At 37.5% G+C, this 17,084-nt stretch overlaps 1 protein-coding gene across 1 annotated transcript in view; it reads right to left on the reverse strand.

Annotated features, from left to right (window-relative positions):
- Nucleotides 1-5,451: 5,451 nt before the first annotated feature.
- Nucleotides 5,452-17,084, reverse strand: part of LOC123233397 (two pore calcium channel protein 2-like) — a 57,022-nt gene continuing 45,389 nt past the window's right edge. Inside the window, exons 11-19 of the mRNA XM_044659511.1 lie at nt 16,389-16,574; nt 13,121-13,185; nt 12,001-12,088; nt 10,081-10,150; nt 8,946-9,165; nt 7,544-7,634; nt 7,053-7,166; nt 6,637-6,758; nt 5,452-5,880 (exon numbers count right to left, since the gene is read on the reverse strand). Of these exons, the coding sequence (XP_044515446.1) occupies nt 5,735-5,880; nt 6,637-6,758; nt 7,053-7,166; nt 7,544-7,634; nt 8,946-9,165; nt 10,081-10,150; nt 12,001-12,088; nt 13,121-13,185; nt 16,389-16,574 (1,102 nt within the window). The 3' untranslated portion in view covers nt 5,452-5,734. The remainder of the gene's footprint in view (nt 5,881-6,636; nt 6,759-7,052; nt 7,167-7,543; nt 7,635-8,945; nt 9,166-10,080; nt 10,151-12,000; nt 12,089-13,120; nt 13,186-16,388; nt 16,575-17,084) is intronic.

Raw genomic sequence — 17,084 nt, forward strand, 5'->3', positions numbered from 1 at the left:
TCCCTCAGCTTTTCTATTTCTTTTCTGTGTTGTCTCTCCCAGTGCCCCAACCCATTAGAATGTAACTTCCTCGAGAGCAGAAACTTGTCTTTTTTTTATATTTATATCTTGTTTAGTACAGTGGCCAGCCCCTAATGGATGCTTAATAAATGTTTCTTGACTTAAATGACCAATATAAGAAGTTGGTTCTGGGAAGGAAACCTCATAGCATGACTCAGATCCTGATGTTACAGAAGCCAGCCCAACTAGAATCCAGGGTCTGCTCCTCCCCACAGCTCAATCCTTAATTGCCAGAGCTAAAACTTTCTTGGATTCCTGAATCCTTTTCTCCACTCCCAATGGGTTGTGGCCCTGGAAGCTGTTTCCTCCCTCTAGTCATGGACTCTCTAATGGGTCTATGTCTTTCTGGAGAGTGTGCCTCTGCTCCCTGATGGCTTCAGGGTCTCCTAAGGAGCTGGATTTTCACATCTATACCAGATGGTAGCAGGAGAAAAAGGAAAGATTTTCTCCTCATGTCAAAAAAGGATGACCAAGCACAGGCATGCTAGTAGTCCTTCAAGGAAAGACATTTGCTTTCTGTAAAGGGAGAAAAAACAGACAGAGTACTGGGTCTGGAGTCAAGAAGATACATCTAACTAAGCCCCAAAATGGCCTCAGACACTTATCAGCTGTGTGAACCTGGGCAAGTCACTTAGCCCTGTTTATCTCAGTTTCCTCATATGTAAAATATGGTGGAGAAGGAAACCATTCTAAAGTCATTGCTAAGAAAACCCCAAATGTAGTCACAAAGTATCTGACATGACCAAAACAATTGAATTACAACAAAGGGAGAAGAAAGGGGTAATATGTCTTTGTACTTCATTAACACATTAATACCTCATTTCTTCTATTATTCCCCGCAGTCCTCTACCCTCACTTTCTATAATTACATCAAGTAGGCAGACAGGAAAGGGGGAAAAAATCAATTGGTCCCTTGCCTATCCCACAATAGGGGTCTAAATTCTGGAAGACCCAAGACTAATTCTATTCAGTGAAAAAAAAAATTAAAAATCTCCCCACAGTTCCTGGCTCTGGGCTTCATTCCACTTAACTTTTTCATCCATTATAATTTGCTTAAGACACCTTTATTTATCTTCAAAGTATCTAAAATGCCTTTTCTCTCCCCAAATTATTAAATTTTCGGATGTCCCCAAATTTCCAGCTTATTTTCCATGCAAATCTCCAAGTGGTCACTGTTTCTGAGGGATTTATTGGTAGACAGTAGGGGCAATCAGTCAATATGTAGGTATGCACCTGATTACATGGAAATAGTGTCCTTTTCTCAGCTTGCCTTCTCTTGGTCTTTAATACTTAAGAGTATAAATTAAGAGCTTTTAGTAACTTCTGTTGGATCAATTTTTAGACAAGAGAAGGGCTCCATTTAAACTATTCTCACATACCATGTCTTGTTTCACAAGTGGAAAGCATGAGTAGCTACACTGGAAAGGCTCCTGCTCACTCCTTGGGCTCTGACTCCTCCAAAGACAAAACAGTACACCATGGCTCCTGATGTGAACGACGGAGTTGGGAGGCCGCCTATTGGCCAATAGGCTAATTGCACATCATGGGAAGGGACCAGATGGGGCCCTAATGGTCCTCTAGTTCAGCCCCCTATTTCTGGATACAGCTACACAAACGACCCTGGATCATTCTCTGCCCTGTATCTACAACTCTGCAAAGAAGCTAGCAAGACCACCTTAACTGCCATCCTAGGATCAAAGAATCTTAGCCTTGGGCATCATAGTTAAAGGTGATCTGTTGTTGTTCTATCATTTCAGTAGTGTCAAAGTTTTTGTGACCTCATTTGGGATTTTCTTGGCAAAGATACTGGAGCAGTTTGCCATTTCCTTCTCCAGTTCATTTTAAAGATGAGGAAACCGAGGCAAACTGGGTTATGTGACTTGCCCGATGTTACAGTGTCTAAGGCTGAACTTGAACTAGGGTCTTCTGACTCCAGTCCCAGTGCTCTATCCACTGGGGTCACCTTATCAGATTATCTAGTCCCCAAAGATTACCTAGCCCAATCTATTTTATTTTTAATTTAATTTAGTTAACAAAAAAGTTGTCTCTCCCTTCCACCTCACTGAAAAAGAAAAGTAAAGTTCTGTCAGCAAACTATATAACAAGGATGTCATCAAACAAAACAAATTTCCACATTGGCCACATCCAAAACTCATGCCTCATTCTTCAGCCTGAATCTCTCATGTCTCTTGTCAGGGGGTGGATAGCACGCTTCATCACTGGTCCTTTGGCATCATGGCTGATTGTTACTCTGACTTTTCAAAATTCTGTCAAAATTTCTGTTCAAATTTCTGTCTTTTCAAAATTCCAACCCATTTTTTTATTTGGAATATTTTTCCATGGTTACATGATTCATGTTCTTTCCCTCTCCCCCACACCCCTTCCCTCCCCATAGCTGACGCGCAATTCCACTGTCCAATCCATTTTTAAACTGAGATAAATACACAGTTAACATTGAAGGGAGATTTGTAATGTCTCTATCTTTGTGCTGACCGCATCTGGGACAATACCTTGCACATATTAGGAACTTTATAAGATTTTTTAAATCCCAATCTGAGCAAAATATAGTATTTAAAACCCTCCCCAGGAGGGCAATAACCTACCGTTCCACAATTATTTCACATTATTTTTCCATCACTAAATTCCAGACAAATTGGCCTCCTTGCTATTATTCTCTTTACATATTCTCTCCTCCACCTCCATACCTTTGCACAGAAAATCTCCCACACCTGAAATGCTTTACTCCTTCACATCTGCCTTTTGTTATCTCTGGCTCTCTTCAAAGCTCAGTTGTTGTACAACCTCCCTCTTGAGACTTTCCTTGGTTCCCTTAGATATTAGAGCTCTTTTTAAAAATTAAGCTGGACCTATAATTTCATCCCCAGGAGGAGGTCCCAGGAACAAATTTCCTCTGTCAATGAAGATCATACCTTCATTGTAACTTGTCATCTCAGGAAGCTGCCTGGGGCCACAAGACCTGAAATGGCCTGCCTGGGGTCACTCTCTCTTCCAGAATCATTCCAATCCAGCGGCAGGACAGAAGTCCAAATAACTCACGATGACCTGGGATGCAGGTGGCATCTTCAATGTCTGTCCAAGCTCTAAGCACTCCACAGCTCCTGCTTCAGCAGCCTTCATGACCTTTGGAACAAACTTCTCATTCACCCATTCCATTGAGGAAGTCTTAACACGGTTGGATTAGACACTCCCCAATTCCCTGGCCAGTTTGGGGGCTGTCGGTGACCCTCAGCCTGGTTTAACCTATCATCCAAGACAATTTTACCAATGTGGCTACTGCAAACTCCCCTTTCTATATATTTTTGTATTTCCATATCTGTGAGTATATATCATATTGCCACCTCAATGCAGAAGAAAGTCAGTTCCTTAAATTTGGGATAAATTTCTTTTTTGGGGATAAATTTTCTGTTTCTTTTTCTGAAGCAAATATGTGTCATGGTGGATAAAATATTAGAATCGGGGGTCAGAAGACCTAAGTTTAAATCCTGTCTCATTAACTTCTTTGGGCTCCAGTATCCTCATATTTAAAATGGAAATAAAAATTGTACCTGTCTCTCAGGATTGTTATAATAGCCCAATGATTAAGTTCTTTGCCCTAAATTGTTTATTGATGACTATAGACATGGTAGTTATTATTAATTTTTTCTTTGCATTTTTGGGGTCTAGAATAATACTGTATACACAGTATACACTTGAAAGAATTGATGAATGAAACTGAATCCTACAAGGCTGTGCCACAGTAGGAAATTCCTATTTATTCATTCAACAAATATTTATCAAGCACCTACAATGTGCAAGGTAAATGGGGATGGAAACCCTGTCCCTGTTTTCAAGGAGATTCCAGTCTATTGGGAGTGGATGCTGGGTGGGGAGAAGGAAGAAGGCTATGACACAGACATTTATACCGGTGGTGTTCAGCTAAACCCTCCCCTAGAATGAGGGATGAACAGAATCTTCTGAGGTCACTGCCACCCATCTGAAATGAGAAAAAAATAAACTTTCACAGTGTTAACAACATGGGATTGGCACCAAGTAGGGTCTTCAGTGTCTGCATCTTCAGAGACACATTTAATACTGAGTGTCCCTTGCACAATAATAAAAGGGAATTTTGATAATCCAAACTGCCATTTCTGGCTTTTTGTCTTTGTGGAGAAAAAATCTGGCACATTAAAAAAAAAGAATCAAATAAAAAATGATTTTCAGGGCAGCAAGGTAGCACAGTAGATAGAACACCAGGCCTAGAGATGAGAGGTTCTGAGTTCAAATCTACCATCAGACATTTCCTAGTGGTATGACCTTGGACGAGTCACTTAACCCTCATTGCCTAGCCCTTGCTACTCTTCTATATTAGAATTGATAGTAGGATAGAAAGTAAGGGTTCAAAAAAAAAAAGAAAAGAAAAGAAAATGGTTTTAATGGAATCATTTCCCTGAAGTCAGGAAAACCTGAGTTCAAATCTGACTCTCTGGCACTTACTAAGTATAAGAACCTGACCAAGTCACTGTCTGCCTCAGTTTTCTCATCTGTAAAAGGGGACAATAATAGTATCTGCCTCCCAGGGTTGTTGGGAGAATAAAACGATATAATATTTTTAAAGTATGCTATTATTAACTGAAGGAAAAAATTGCCCAGGTCATAGGTACTAACACCAATATAAGAATCTTCAAGGACTAAAAATGGGTTGGTTTCTGAGAAACCAAGAATGAAATCTCAAAATTCAAACGATATTATGATCTTTACATAATTTTATTCCCATGTTCACATTTTTCATCTTGTATAAAGCTTGGAATTATCGTACTAGAAAAACCTCCATTAATTTTTTAAAATTTTTTTTAAACCTCTACCTTCCATCTTGGAATCAATACTCTGTATTGATTATAAGGTAGAAGAGAGATAAGGGCTAGATATTGGAGGTGAAGTGACTTTCTCAGGGTCGCACAGCTAGGAAGTGTCTGAATCCAGATTTGAGCCCAGGACCTCCCATCTCTAGACATTGCTCTCAAAGAACTGAGTCACTTAGCTGTTCCCCATTAATTATTTAAATACTTTAAGTTCTTAGAATATAGCAACATCTATTTAGTAGGATAGCAGAATACTGTGTAAAAATAAACTACTAGGATTTTATATACACTTTGAAACAAGACTCCATATGTATACACATATGCAAAACAAGTGCTATTAATAATCCCTGTATAAAATATTCTTGGAGCTCCTGGGTTCAAATTTAACCTCAGATACTTTCAAACTATATGACCTTTGGCAAGTCACATAACTCCAACTGCCTAGCCCTTTCCACTTGTACATCAATTCTAAGACAAAAGGTAAGGGTTTATTTAAATACAAACACACACACACACACATATTCCTTATTTGTTTTCAACGTTTCAATTCATTTTCAGGCAAAATAGATCTAAAAAAATAACAAAGGACCCTGGTGGGCTCTAGGCTGAAGGGTTATCTTGGTCCTATGATTAAAAAAAAAAAAGTTCACCCAAATCTCTGGGAGAGGTTATTTCCCAACAGGGCTTTTGAGCAGACTAGATAAGAACATAAAGGAGAAGCTTTTGGCCCTTTTAAAGATCCTCAAACAACATATACAAAAATAAATGATACTAGCTCATCACATTTCCAGTTGTGTTCCTTCTTTAAACTTGGACTAGGCGGAATTCTCAAAGGTTGGATTCTTTGGATACATATCATTGGGTGAAAGATTCAAAATCTCATCCAAGGAAGGTCCTTCCTCTTCTGGAGATATTTCTGACTCAAACATCCGTTGCAATAATGCATCCACTGTCCTGTACCCTGGGAGGAGGAAAATGCAAAAATGTAAACATAAGTCTTTATGAAGAGAGATTTTTCATTTTTATAGTTTTTGGAGTAAACATGACTCAGAGGCTCCCCTCGAGGCTACCCAGTCAAATATCCTTTGCTGAACTAGGCTAAATAAAATGCTCTGAATCTACTTAACCAAAACTAAAATGAGAATGAAAAGAAACATACCAAATGGTGACTCAGAAGTCACCTTCCACACATGGCACATCTGGTTCCATGCAACCCAAACCACCAATCCCAGATTGAACTCATTGTACTTCAGAGCATGAGTAGATCAAAAAAGACTTTTTTGAGGAGGGTGGAATGATCAGCATCAGTACTGATCACTCTCATCCTCTTGTAGAACCTTCTTTCAGATTTGCTTCACCAATGGTCCATTTTGGCCATTCACAATTAATGCTGATATCCTCGCAACTCAATTCAACATTGTAATACCTGCTCTAACAGATGGACAGCCCAAATGATAAAGCTGCTAAAGGATCTAAAGGAAGAGCTCTATCAAACTGGATAACTTCCCCAGGGGATGATTTATGGGGGAAAATGAACAAGAATTCTCGCAGGATCAGAGAGCTAGAGCCAATGGGGCTTTAGAGGTCACATAAGATGAATCCCTTCATTTTACAGATGAGGAAGCTGGACTCGCATTCACAAAACCATGGCTCCAAAGTTATGTTATACTCAACAAAGCTCTTTACTAATCAAGTTGCCAGTGAGGTCAACACTCACTTTTTGAAGCAATTCGGAAGAACAATCCTTTTGAGCTCTGCTTTTGCATTTCTTCCCCACCCCTAAGATCATTTTCATTTGTTTCCATATTGTCTATCAGTTTCCCATCAGGAACATCTTCCCTGTTAGAAATGAAAACAATATGAAATGTTGAGCATTTAAATCAACAGCATATTCAACCAAACAGTAGAAGCTCCATCTATAGACATTCCATTGAAGTCCAATTCATTCATCTGTCATGAATGTATCTATAGGTACATCCATCCAAGTATTTATTAAATACTTCCTAAGTGCATAGCATTGTGAAAGGTGCCTTGGGAGAAATAAGGAGCTCTGATATAGATAGGTTAATATAGCAGAAGTACCTTTTACCAATAGAATTCAGTCAGAGGAACTTAACCAAAGACATTACTCACTCTTGAATTCCCATACCCAGCTCTTGAATTTTCTTCTCAATAGTAGTTTCTATTTCACTTTTTTCTAATGAATATTCCACAAAGAAGGCCTCCAAAATGAATGCTATAAAAATACTGTGGAGAGAAGAGGTGGGGAAAAGGGGTATTATATAAGCTACTATCAGATGTGGCTTCACAGGAAGATGCCAAGTCATAAGAATGTATTGGAGAGGGGCAGCTAGGAAGCACAGTGGATAGAGTACCAGGCCTGGTATCAGGAGAACCTAGGTTCAAATCTGGAGTTACAAAGCTAGAAAGTGTCTGAGGCCAGATTTGATCTCATGAAGATGAGTCTCCCTGACTTCAGGTGTGGTGCTCTATATGCTGTGCCACCTCACTGCCCCCAATAAGTACCATTAGAGAGGCATAAACAAAATGTGACAAGGCTTAGAGGAAGAAAGAGATCCAAACCATCTTTTCAAGCATAGATAGGAGGGAACTCAAGAACTTACTTAACAATGAGGATGACGACCACAATATGGAAAGTAATGAAGAATAGTTTTGTAGTCTGATGAGTTACAAGAGCAAAACCACCAGCGATAAGTATGATGTTAAGGTAGAAAGAGGGGGGAAAATACCTTAAAAGATCAGTTTTCTGATCCTTAAAAAAAAAAGTGAGGGAATCTGGCTAGATGATCTCTAAAGTCATCCTTCTTTGGAACAATCTATGAATCCATAATCAAGGAAGCTCAATTTCTATATCTGAAGACACTAGAAATCTCTGTTTTAAATTCCATTCCCAAGTTTTGTTGGTGTATTAGAAAGAGTATAAGATTTAGTCAGAAGACCACTGTTTGTAGTCCATCTCTGCCATTAGTATCTGTGTATTGAGAATCCTCACTACAGCAAGGCAATCCTTTTATACTTCCCTGATCAACTCATTATTCCACCCAAAAGGCTTTTTCCCAATCTTTTCATCCTTCCTCAAGCTTCCTACAGTTTTAACCACAGGATAAAAAGAAATAAAGAAATGAAGGAAGGAAACAAAGAAAGGAAGGAAGAACAGAAGGAAGGAAGAAAAGAGAAGGGAGAGAGAAAGAGAAAGAAAGAAATGAGAGAGAGGAAGAGGAAGAAAGAATATCATGCCACTAATACAATGTTGGTGGAGCTGTGAACTGATACGACCATTCTGGAATTTGTAACCATGCCCAAAGAGCCATAAAACTGTGCAAATCCTTTGACCCAGTAATACCTCCAATAGGTCCATGTCCAAAAGAAATCCAATAAAGTGGGAAAGGACTTGAACAAAAAATATTCTTTTTGTGGTGGCAGAGACCTGGAAACCAAAGGGATGTCCATAAATTGAAGAATGGCTGAATAAGTTGTGTTATATAATTGTAATGGAATACTATTGTGCCATAAAGGTGACAAACAGGATGGTCACAAAAAACCCTATTAAAACATATAAAGTGTTACAAAGTAAAGTGAGCAGAACCAGGAGAATGTTGTACACAATAACAGCAATAGTGTACAATGATCAGCCTGTGAATGAACAAATTATTATCAGCAATGCAAGGATCCAGGAAAACTTAAAGGGACTTACGATGAAAAAAAAAAGCTCTCTACCTCCATAGAAGGAACTGATGGAGTTTGAATGCAGATTGAGGCACACTATTCTTCATTTTATTTCCTCCATGAATTGTTCTTTAGTGTAAGCTATATGTCTTCTTTCACAACATAATAAACATGGAAATTTGTATTATGTGATAACACATGTATAACATATGACATATTATCTGCCTTCTCAGGAAGGGATGAAAAGGAAAGAGAGAACATGGATCACAAAATGTCAGAAAATTGTTATTAAAATTATATTGACATGCAAAAAATTAAATTAAATTTTAAAAAGGATATCATGCCACTGATTTACCACAGTGAGCTCCATTAGTACAATGAATGAAGAGGCGAGGTCATTGAAGTTATTCTTACAGTATCTGCTTCGAGCAAATGTTGACTCTTTCAAGGCTGGGTTCCCACAGTCCAGAGCATGAGGATCTGTGGAACTCTCAGAGAAGAATTGGACTTTGCCTTGGAATACTTCCATCCCAATGATAGCAAACATGTAGTACACCACCTGGAAAGTGAGTCCATTGAGTCATTCACATCCAAAGGAGGGTGAACATTGTAGAAATCATGTTGCAAGAAAGCTCAGCTAGTAACTAGGTGGCTTATTTTATAGTAAACCAAAAAGAATGCATGAGAAATTGGTGGTGGTGACTTCAATTTGGACTTCTTTTTAAAAGTCTAATAACTACTTAGCCATCTAAGGGAATAACAATGCTTCATTAGCATCATTACTAATAACAATAATAACAGCAATAACAATATAACCTATCCCCTACTAAATGTATAGTCTTCTAACAACTTATTTCCTAACATATACATTTCAAACCAGTGCCACTAGCTTCATGGCCATTCCATGAACAAAACACTCCATCTTTCAGCTCTGGGTATTTTCTCTGCCTATTCATTATGCCTAGAATGCTTTTCCTTCTCCATTTCACCTATTGAACTCCTTAGCTTCTTCTAAAGCCCAACCAAAATCCCTTCTTTAACTAGAAGCCTTCCCTGACTTTTCTTAAATTCTAGGACCTTCCATCTGCTAATTCCTATTTATCCTCATAATCATCCTTTGAGTTGATATGGCTATTGGCATCTCCATTTTATAGATAAGAAAACTGAGGCTAAGTGACTTAAATGACTAAGAGTTATTTAATGATGTCTGAGGCAGGACTTGAACCTAAGTATTCCTAATTACAAATCCATAGCATTAAAATAGTGCTAGGTAGCTAATTAAAAAGAAGTTCAAGTTTAATCTTCTCTAAAATAAGTTCTATAAAATAAAATAAATTCTATAAATTATTTAACTGTAATCGTTTTTAAGTAGCATTGCCTTTCTTTGCTTTATTTAAAAGTTCTCAAATGCCTCTCAAAAGGATAGCACTCAAGAACAGACATATTCAGATTAAATGTCACAAAGCATACTTACCAAAACAAGTCCACCAAATGTCAGCATTGTAGGGATGATATTAATTAAAGTTGTCATTATGACCCGGAATCTAAGGTCAAACAAAAGTTTCAAAGCTATAACAAAGGTTCAGATGCACAGGAAATCTGGCATACCATGAAGCATATCTAAGCCTGACCTGTCAAACTTAAAAAATTGTTCTGGGGGTTGTTTTTTTTTTTTTGCTTTGTTTTTTAATGTCAAAAAAACTCACTTTTATCAAGATTTGCTTTTGTAAATCTCATCAGAATCTTTTCAAATAGACATAGATGTCTCAGCAATAGTTTTCTCCCCATCCTTGTACAGAACCCTCCTTGAAATTTCTCAATGTGTAAAGGAAGGTAATGACAATAGATTTAACTGAAAGTGTATGAGCATCTAGGCTGCAGGTTGACAGTATCCAAGAAGGGTATTTGATAAAGGTCCTAAGGGTGGGGCCTAATCGCTTATCTTGCTGGATCTGATGCTTTAATATTTGTGGGGAAAAAATGTGGTAGGGAAGAAAGTCAGAGTAAGTAATGGGTACCAGGTATATAAAGAGAAAGCAGAAAGATAACAGCTACTGACTCAGTGAATTGAGAACCAACTCTGGAACAAATGTATCCTCAGACACTTCCTAGCTGTGTGATCCTGGGCAAGTCACTTAATCCCCATTGCCTATCCCTTACCATTTTTTTGCCTTGGAACCAATACACAGTATTGGTTCTAAGATAGAAGGTAAGAGTTTAAAAAAAGAAACAAAGAAACAAAGAAAAAACAAAGAAAGAAACAAAGAATGAAAATATAGCTACCAGAGGGACAGATAAAGGCATGAGGTTAAAACAAAATGGAAACAGGAACTGAGAGATATGCATGACTTGAAGAAAGATGGATAGTCAAACAAAAGGATGAACAATCAAGATTGAGGTAGGTTTGAGAGTAAATTCAAGGCACCAACAGAAAATATCCAGGGTCTGGGACTTGCTTTTTAGCATCAAGTGTCTTTATTCCCTTCTCATTTTGGTGAAGAACAATCCTAAGGAGGCCTAGAATAACTAAAAATCTTTGGCTATTGGGGATTGTTAATTCAGGGAACAGCTACAGCATTTTACTGACAGCTTCCTGGGTATTTGTATCTACAAAGACCCCCCCCCCCCCCATTCTTCATTCTTTATTCAAAAGGTAGCAGCCGGGTGTATCTTTCTATATCACAAAACCAGTTCAAATCCAATCAGCCCCTCTCCTTTTCAAAAATGACCCATCAGCTGGTTCCCTAAATAAACTCACCCCCACTATTTCCTCAGTCATTCTCCCCTAGCATCTTAGCCATTCTGATTCATTAACTTGAATGCATTTCCATTTGTAATGTAATGTAGTAATATTTTCAGTCCAGGATGTTCTATTTCTTATCACTGAGAAGAGATAGTATGTACCAGGCTTTGCTTGAGCAGTTTTCTAATAAACCCAGGATCAAATGCCAACTTCATCACTAACTTGTTTTGGACAAACCACTCCCCCTTTCCCATCCTTGGTTCCTCGATCTATAAAATCAAAGGTGTAGATTAGATGATCTCGAGAGTCTATTTATTTATTTATTTTTAAACCCTTAACTTCTATATTGTATTGGTTTCAAGGCAGAAGAGCGGTAAGGGCTAGGCAATAGTATTAGGGTCTCTTTACTTCCAACATTCTCTATTTTTTGAGTTACCATTTATTTTTATTTTTTATATCACAATATAATGTGTAACAGAACAATACTATAATACATATGATTTGTTATAAATATGTAATAAATGATAAGAAATATGCTTATCCAAAAGAAATAAATTCTTATGTTAGCTATAACTAATGTTCTATGATGTAGCTCCACCATCTATCACTTCTTTAAGAATTTTTACTTATTTATATAATTTTAGTTTTTACCTCTGAATGCTGTCAACAATCCTTATGAGCCGGAGAAGCCTCAATATAAAGACAATATCCAGTATCTGTTGACTGTTATATTCAATGGCTGGAAAATAACACACATCTGCTAATTTGCCATTATTCTCTTCTTATTCTTTTTATTAACAAAATCTGAACTTTTATTGACATTATTGGATAATTTGTAGGATCATAGATTTAGAACTAGGAGGGAACCCAGAATCCAGTGAATACAATTTTATTTTACAGTTGGGGAAATTGAGGCTCCAAGAGGTTATATGACTTGCCATGGGTCATGTCAGGATTAAAACTCAGGTCTTCCAATGTCAAATACAGCTCTCTATCTACTATGCCACATAAATACCCAATGTTTTAGAATACAACTAGCTTTGATTCCTCCTCTCACCATGGAGGTGACCCTGACTTCTCAAAGGCTATCGGTGTAGTATGTTTCAGCGAGTACCACCCAATTGGAAGGTTTTTCAAGTATGGGCTCAAAACACTGTAAATATTTCACTTCAGGACCAGTCTAACTGATTTCCAGCTTTTGAAAGTCTTCCAAGTCTATTTCTATGATCCAATGAACCTACAGGTATTTCAATGTTCTCTATCAACTTATGAAGAAGATCGAGGGGAACAACTGTGGCCCTGCCAATTCCTTACAACTGGCATTCCATGTACTATGGCTGGACTTAGTACCTTTCCTGATGTGATTGTCTATTTACCAGTAGGGCACATCTGTGAGGATTTGGACATTTAGAATAATCCATGCCAAGGGAATTCTGTAAAGGCAGTTACGCTGAATTTCTGCCCCGTGTCCCGTGCTTTATAATTAACTTGACCCTAAGTAGAGAAAGCTTACACTGCTAGCCCAATGACCAGTTTTTGTAGTACCAGAAAAGGAAATTTTAATATGACAGCTAAAGAGAAACAAACCCCATAAAAATGCAACCATTCATAAATTGAAAGAGATTAAATACCCCTTAAGAGCAGCGACTATGCCTTGGTTTAAGAGTACGTTAGTGCATCCAAGGATAGAATGACACTGGCACTTGTTTAATAACTATCTCTCACCATCATCAGTCAAGTAAGAGTCACACAGAAATGATGCAATGCTTACCTGATTTAATTGCAGTGTTGGCTATTGTGGCCATCAAAGCTGCAATGATGATTAAGGTATCAAACCTAAGGGAATGGAAAAGAAATGAACAAAATGTCGATATGTTGGAATGTAAGGAAAACAATACAAAAGTCTAAGATTTATTTCCTGTGTTAAGGGGCACTCACTTAAAACCAAACCCAAAAGATTCCTAAATAGCTACAATAATGCCCAAACAATCCGATTTTCTAATTTTGAGAAAAACCTTAAAGAACAAACAAGTTATCATATGCATGTCTTGCCTTTACAACTAATTATATACAATAGTCTCAATTATCTGATGGATATCATAAGTAATTCTTCTAATGAGAACCCAATGAGAAAGAAGAGCTGATTTAGGATCTATACTAACTCCTATAAAAATGGGCATCTAGGTGGTCTGGAATCAGAAAGACTCATCTTCATGAATCCAATTCCAGCACCAGACACTTACTATCTATGTAGCCCTCATCAAGTTGTTTAACCCTGTTTGCCTCAGCTTCCCCATATGTAAAATTGCCCAGAGAAGGAAATGGAAAACTGCTCCACTATCTTTGCCAAGAAAACCCCATATTGGGTCATAAAGAATTAGACATGTCTGAAACAACCAAATTACAGAAAGAAAAAATTGGCCTCTTGTAGACAGACTACCTATTTACTCATGGTCATCAAAGAACATCTTCTGAGGAAAATGAATAGCTAGAATTTTTTTATGACAGATGATTTCTCCTAGGTGTTGCCCTTGAGCTTTAGGAAAGATTGCAATATCTTCAGGAGTCAAGAAACATTTATTAACTGCCTACAATATATTGTTCAAGCACTATGCTAAGCACTAAATCCAGGCCAAGATGACTGGATTAGAAGCAAACCCTGGCAAAACCAAGTGGATATAAAATGAATATATTATATAAAGCATGGTATAGAGAGAGAGAGCATAGGGATAAAAGATAGAGTCAAGAGAATGGCATGGCATGAACTTAAGGACAAAGCCATATCCATTAGCCTCAACCTGAACACAGCTCTGTATGTGATCTTAGGAAAGTCATTTCCCTTTTCTAGGCTTCAGTTAGGAAACTGTAAAATGAGAAATTAGAATGGGTGATCTCTAAGATTCTATCAGCTCTAGTTCCTATGAACCCATGAATTCTAATCTATAAGGAAGTGCCCATAAAGGTAAAATAAAAACATCAAGCTCTACAATAAATCTATGAAGAGTGAAAACTGGCAATCACTCAGTATATAATAGAAACTGTGAATATTCAGAATTTTGAGGAAACATGGGACAAATAAGGGACTCTGTAGAAGGTCAAGGGTACCAGATAGATTAGGATCGGGTTTTTGTTTTTGTTTTTTTCAGAGAGATGCTTACTTGGGTAATCAATAAACTGGAATCAAATCTAGAATACTACAAACAGAGGCTCAAGAGCTGAAAACTCGATCCAATCTAACAGTGGTCTGGATAGTTAGAAAAGATGGAAACAACGCAATAGGGAACACTGATCATAGCATTCTAGATTCTAGACTCACTCACATGAAGATGTGTTAAAACAATATTGACATAAATTTGCTAGATCAAGGCTATGCTACAGATATAATGTATCATGATTTCAGGAAGGTGCTTGACAAAGTTTCTTAAAGATATCCTTGGGACAAAGTCAACAAATGTGGTTAGTTAAACAGTAATTTGGATGCATTCTACAGCTCACTGAATAAACATTACCCAGTGTTGAATAGTGGATTTATGTCAACTTAAAGGGAACTCTCTAGCAATTTCCCAATAGGAATCTCTCCTTTGCTCTGGTCTAGTTAGCCAGCACTTTTATCAACAACTTAGATGAAGAAAGAAGCATGTTGATCAAACTTACTTATGATTTAAAAAATGGTATAGATAGTCAATTATCACAATGGATAAGAAAACCAGGATCCAAAATTCTATAAGGAAATGATTGGCTGGAATAAGATAAAACCAAATTGACAAAATTTAGTAGAAAGCATAGAGGTAACTTTTTATGTTTATGTTTGAAAATTTTAAGTTACATAAATAAAAGAGGCCAAGAAATATAGCCCCTCTAAAAGTTTATAGGCACAGACTGCATTAATGGAAGTACAATGCCCAGGACAAGGGAAGCAATGGTCCCACTGTATGTACCCTGTGCTCATAAGGCTGCACCTGGAATATCCTGTTCATCTCAGAGAACATTTTAGGAAGACTGCTGACAAATCGAGAGTGCCTAAGAAGGGAACGTGGGATTCTGAGGGTTCCAGGAGCTTTGTCTTCTGAAGAATGGTTAAAGAAACTTAGAAGTTTAGTCTAGCAAAGAGAAACTTAGTGCTCTCTTCATACATTTTATTGACTGTGATATGGCAAAGGAAATGGACTTACTGTGTATTGCTCCAGTGGGAGAATTACAGACTAGTCAGTAAAAGTGGCAGTAAAGGAAAATTTCAGATTATTCTAAGCTTAAAAAGTTGATCTCAAACTACTCAGCAATGAAAAGAATTACCTCATGAAGTAAAGAGTTTCCTATCCCTGGAAGTATTCAGAGCACAGGCTGATTATGTAAAGCATTTTGAAGAAAGGGTTTCTACCCTGGAGAAGTGGCTGGCCTAGAGTAAGTGTTCTTAACCTCTTTGGGGGCATGGATTCCTTTTGATAGTCTAATGAAGCCTGTATACCCTTTTTCAGAATATCTTTAAGTACAAAAAAAAGTAATGGCAAAAGAAACCAATTATATTGAAATATGGTTATCAAAATAATTTTTAACTTTATAAACCCAAGGTCGAGAACTTCTGAAAGAGAAGATCCCAAAGGTCTCTTTATAGCTTTAAGAATCTATAAATTCTATTCCCTATAGTATTATTAAACTTTAGCTAGATTTGTCAAAGTCTATAATGGAATTGGTTCATAAGATTTTTACTGAGCCAGAAGGCTTTATTACTGTTTTTAAATCTCAAGACTCCCTAAATCTAATGAAACAGATGATAAATTTTAAGAATACTTAATACTAGGAAAGCAAACAAGTCCCTCTTTACCATGTTTCCAGTCTTCCTGTTCCCCCCAATCCCCCTCTCATTTCTCATTTCTCTCTTATTCTCTCCCTCTCCCTCTCTCTCATCTGCCTCCCTTTCTCTCTCTCTCTCTCTCTCTCTCTCACACACACACAAACTCTCTCACACACACACGCACAAACACACACACACACACTCACTCTCTCTCTCTCTCTCTCTCTCTCCAAAGGAAGAGACTTACCAGTTCCAGAACTGATTCCTTGCAAAAAATGTCTTGGGTTCATAGGTGTACAACTTCAGGAGTATTTCGATAATATATAGAGAAAGGAAAACCCATTCTGCATAGGAAATGAGTGGGTTTTTCTCATCCAAAGCAATGAATACAGCATTTATTAGGATAATTGCATCATAAATCCAGACAAACACCCTGGCATGAGAGTTGGTGAAGGATGGGGAAGAGGGAAAGAAAAGGGGGGGGGGGGGGAAATAGTCATTGAACATCATCAGGTCTCAATATACAGTATCTTTGAGTTGTTTTGAAGAGACCTCTTTCTCTTCTTCCTAGACTCTTTAGCCCAATCCCAATGGCTTTTTACTAAGATCAAATTGCAGAGCCAAGAGCCAAGATTCAAATCTGGGTCCTCTGATTTGAAATCTTGTGTTCTTTTCACGCTACCCAACTGCCTCTCTCCATCCTCCTTTTACTAGCAGTAAATGTACTGCTCATTTTTACTAAATAAAAGTCAATGTTTAGCATTACTGAAGTTAATTTAGATCTTGAATCAATGCAGACAGTGTTATTTAAACTTGCTACTTTTTTGGTGATAAAAAGAATTTGACAAATATAAAATTAAGAGGAACGTTTATTTACTTGAAGGACTAAGCTATTTTAAGTACTTCTGATGCTTCCCTTTGCTAGAGAGATAGACATAACATA

The sequence above is a fragment of the Gracilinanus agilis genome, chromosome 2 (genome assembly GCF_016433145.1).
Source record: "Gracilinanus agilis isolate LMUSP501 chromosome 2, AgileGrace, whole genome shotgun sequence".
NCBI lineage: Eukaryota > Metazoa > Chordata > Mammalia > Didelphimorphia > Didelphidae > Gracilinanus > Gracilinanus agilis.